We start from the raw sequence: 3014 nt of genomic DNA on the forward strand, positions 1-3014 counted from the left end.
CAGTGTGATAGGATGCTAAGGCAAATATCCTGTCACAAAGTGAAAGATTAAAGATGTAATTATTCCTCCAAGTCTCATTTTGGTTTCTATGTCATTTGACCACCTCTTCTTAAGTAAATGCCTAAACTTAGCTCCTAGCAACTCTCATTCCTTGTCTTCCAAGCATGAATGGAGCCATGGAAGATGCAAATGACACCACAGAGATAAACTCCATTCTTTTAGGGCTTTTTAACTACACTCAGACCCATCTGTTCCTCTTTTCAATGGTGCTCATGCTCTTCCTCATCTCCCTGATGGGCAATGCCCTCATGATTGTGCTCATCCATGAGGACCCCAGTGGCACACACCCATGTACTTCCTGCTTAGCCAGCTCTCCCTCATGGACATGATGCTGGTCTCCACCATAGTCCCCCAAATGGCAACCAACTACCTGATGGGCACCAAGTCCGTCTCTCCTGCTGGCTGTGGAGCCCGGATTTTACTGTTTCCCATGCTGGGAGAGGGTGAGTGCTTCCTCTTAGCGGCCATGGCCTATGACGGCTATGTGGCCATACGTCACCCCCTGCGCAACCACATCCTCATGAATCAGAAGCTCTGCTTGCACGTGACCACAGGCTCCTGGCTTCCGGGAGGGGTGGATGGGCTGATGCAGCCTGGTGCCACTCTGAGCTTCCCTTACTGCCATTCTCGAGAAATCAACCACTTCTTTTGTGAGGCACCCACACTCACGCACCTTCCCTGTGCCCACGCTACCTTTTTTAAGTTTTTCACGTATGTGTGTTGCCTCCTGTTGCTCCTGATCCCTCTGGCTCTCCTTTTGGCTTCCTACAGTCTCATCTTGGCTGCTGGGCTCCGCATGCGGTCCACTGAAGCTCAGAAGAAAGTGTTTGTCACCTGCTCCTCTCACCTGGCTGTGGTGGGGCTCTTCTGTGGCACTCTCCTACTCATGTACGTGCAGCCCAAATCCTACCTCTCAGTGGCCCATGACAAGGTGGTCTCTGCTTCTTACACCATCTTCACACCTGTGTTGAACCCCCTTATCTACAGTGTGAGGAACAAAGACGTCAAGGGGGCTTTGAGAAAATGGCTAGAGAAACATTTTCTGGGACGTCTATAGTGAGAAGAATTGGATAAACTGGCAGCAGCCAAACGGGATCCATTATGAAATTTCTGTTGTAGGAATACATTTTGCTCTCACTTGACTAGTTTGCATTGTTCTAAAAAACACTTATTTTATATTTAGTAAATTAATTAAAATTTACATTTGTGCTGCTTCCAACCATTGTCATAGTATTTTTGTTTTAAATTTTGGACCTCAGCAATAAGAATAAATGACAGAGGCACTGTAATTAAAAGATATGCTAGACATTGATAAAATAAAGGAGATTTTCAACTTTTAACGTTCATTGGCCCTGCTCATGGGATCTCAAGAAAGACAAACCTCAAACATTACCATAAAATCTCACAACACGGGTTCAATTTCTGCCCTGGGCATACGTTGTACATCTGCTTTATTTTGAAATGACATAGCAAACTTAAAACCTTTAGCAGACTTTCTAGCACACAGTAAGCACTCAAGAAATACTGTCTGTTCTTAATTTTACTATTCTTGATGTTCCTGCCCCCAAATCCTGAGCTACATATGAGGGTGCTTGCATTCAAACCTAAATCCTTCTGGATCCAAAATGAAAAGAATTAGAGCTATAACCAGGTTTAGAAAAAACTGGTCATAGTCTTTTTTTCAAACATCTTGGCTTCATTTACTAATGCCAGACGTTGTGCTGGGCACTGGAAACAGAATAAAGATCATTGTGTTGAGGGGATCATAGGCTAGGAAAGTAAAGTACACTGTATTATCTGTCCCCAAGTTTTCACCTTCCCTTCCTGGTCACAGCCCTCCGGATGGACCAAATTTACTTTTCTCTCTGAATGGGCTTGGCTGCCTGACTTGCTTTGGCCAATGGAATGTGAAAGTGCTTGTTGCAAACAGAGACTTTAAGTGGCCCAAGTTTGGAGCCACATTTTGCCACAAAGGCTGTGAATCCTCGGGTTAGAGATGGTCTATGTAGAAAGACCTGTGTGTAGACACTCTGCTTCGCTTTTCCTTTCTCTCAGATTGGCACACCCCTCAGCAGCTGGCCTTGAGCTCTAGAGCAGTCAGTGTGTGTGAACAGTGTTGACCAGGATGGGCAGGTTGTGCTGTCAGCTCCCGAGGGTTCACAGACCCTTTCTAGAGCCATGGAGACCCCTGCCCACCATCTGGAGAAGGTAGTGACTAGTGTGGGGCAGTGGTGACTATGATCCTGAGCTGTGCATCACAGACATCCTGAAAGTCTTCTTTTGCATTCCAACACAACTATTTATTTAAAGCTGCCGACATACTGAAGTTCATGCAACCCCCACTCCGGGAGGTGACCCACGCAGCAGTCCATGTTCCCTTCCATGTCCTCAGCATAGGACTCCTCGAGGTCAGGGCCTGGGTCTCCTCCCTTCCTCAAAGCTCCCTCCTCATGCTGGGCCATGCTCAGGCAGCCCTGGCCTTCTGGCAAGGTCTTTCAATCTTGTCCTTCTTGTAAACGAAATTAAAAAGCAGATTTTTAAAAATAGTTAAATTTTATTATTTTTGTTTGTAAAGATTTTATTTATTCATTTGAGGGAGAGACACAGAGACACAGAAAGAACAAGCTGTGGGGAGAGGCAGAGGGAGAAGAAGCAGCACACTCCCCACCGACTTGGGAGCTGCACATGGGGCTGATCACAGGACCTGGAGATCATGACATGAGCTGAGGGCACACACTTAACCATCTGAGCCACCCAGTCTCTCCAAAAAAACAGAATTTTATTTTAAATGTTAATGTAATTCCACAGCCATTGGGAGGGAATTTGTTAGCTTAAACTCTTTCTTGGAGAGTTATTTATTACTCTTCTTGCTTGTGTTAAAATCCACCCAGTTCTCTCAAAGTTTATCAATGGCTTTGATTCCCATGGAGAGCTCTCCCAGCTGCTGGTCTTCC

General features: G+C 45.6%; 1 protein-coding gene across 1 annotated transcript; it reads left to right on the forward strand.

The window, feature by feature from the left end:
- Positions 1-176: 176 nt before the first annotated feature.
- LOC123323971 (olfactory receptor 2T33-like) lies at positions 177-1084 on the forward strand (the record flags this gene model as incomplete). Its single annotated transcript, XM_044912503.1, is given in 2 exon segments — positions 177-330; positions 333-1084. Coding segments are annotated over 2 exon segments (906 nt in total), but the record flags the coding sequence as incomplete, so codon positions are not given.
- Between the last annotated feature and the right edge of the window lie 1930 nt (positions 1085-3014).

This window comes from Neomonachus schauinslandi, unplaced genomic scaffold, assembly GCF_002201575.2.
Source record: "Neomonachus schauinslandi unplaced genomic scaffold, ASM220157v2 HiC_scaffold_3939, whole genome shotgun sequence".
Taxonomy (NCBI): domain Eukaryota; kingdom Metazoa; phylum Chordata; class Mammalia; order Carnivora; family Phocidae; genus Neomonachus; species Neomonachus schauinslandi.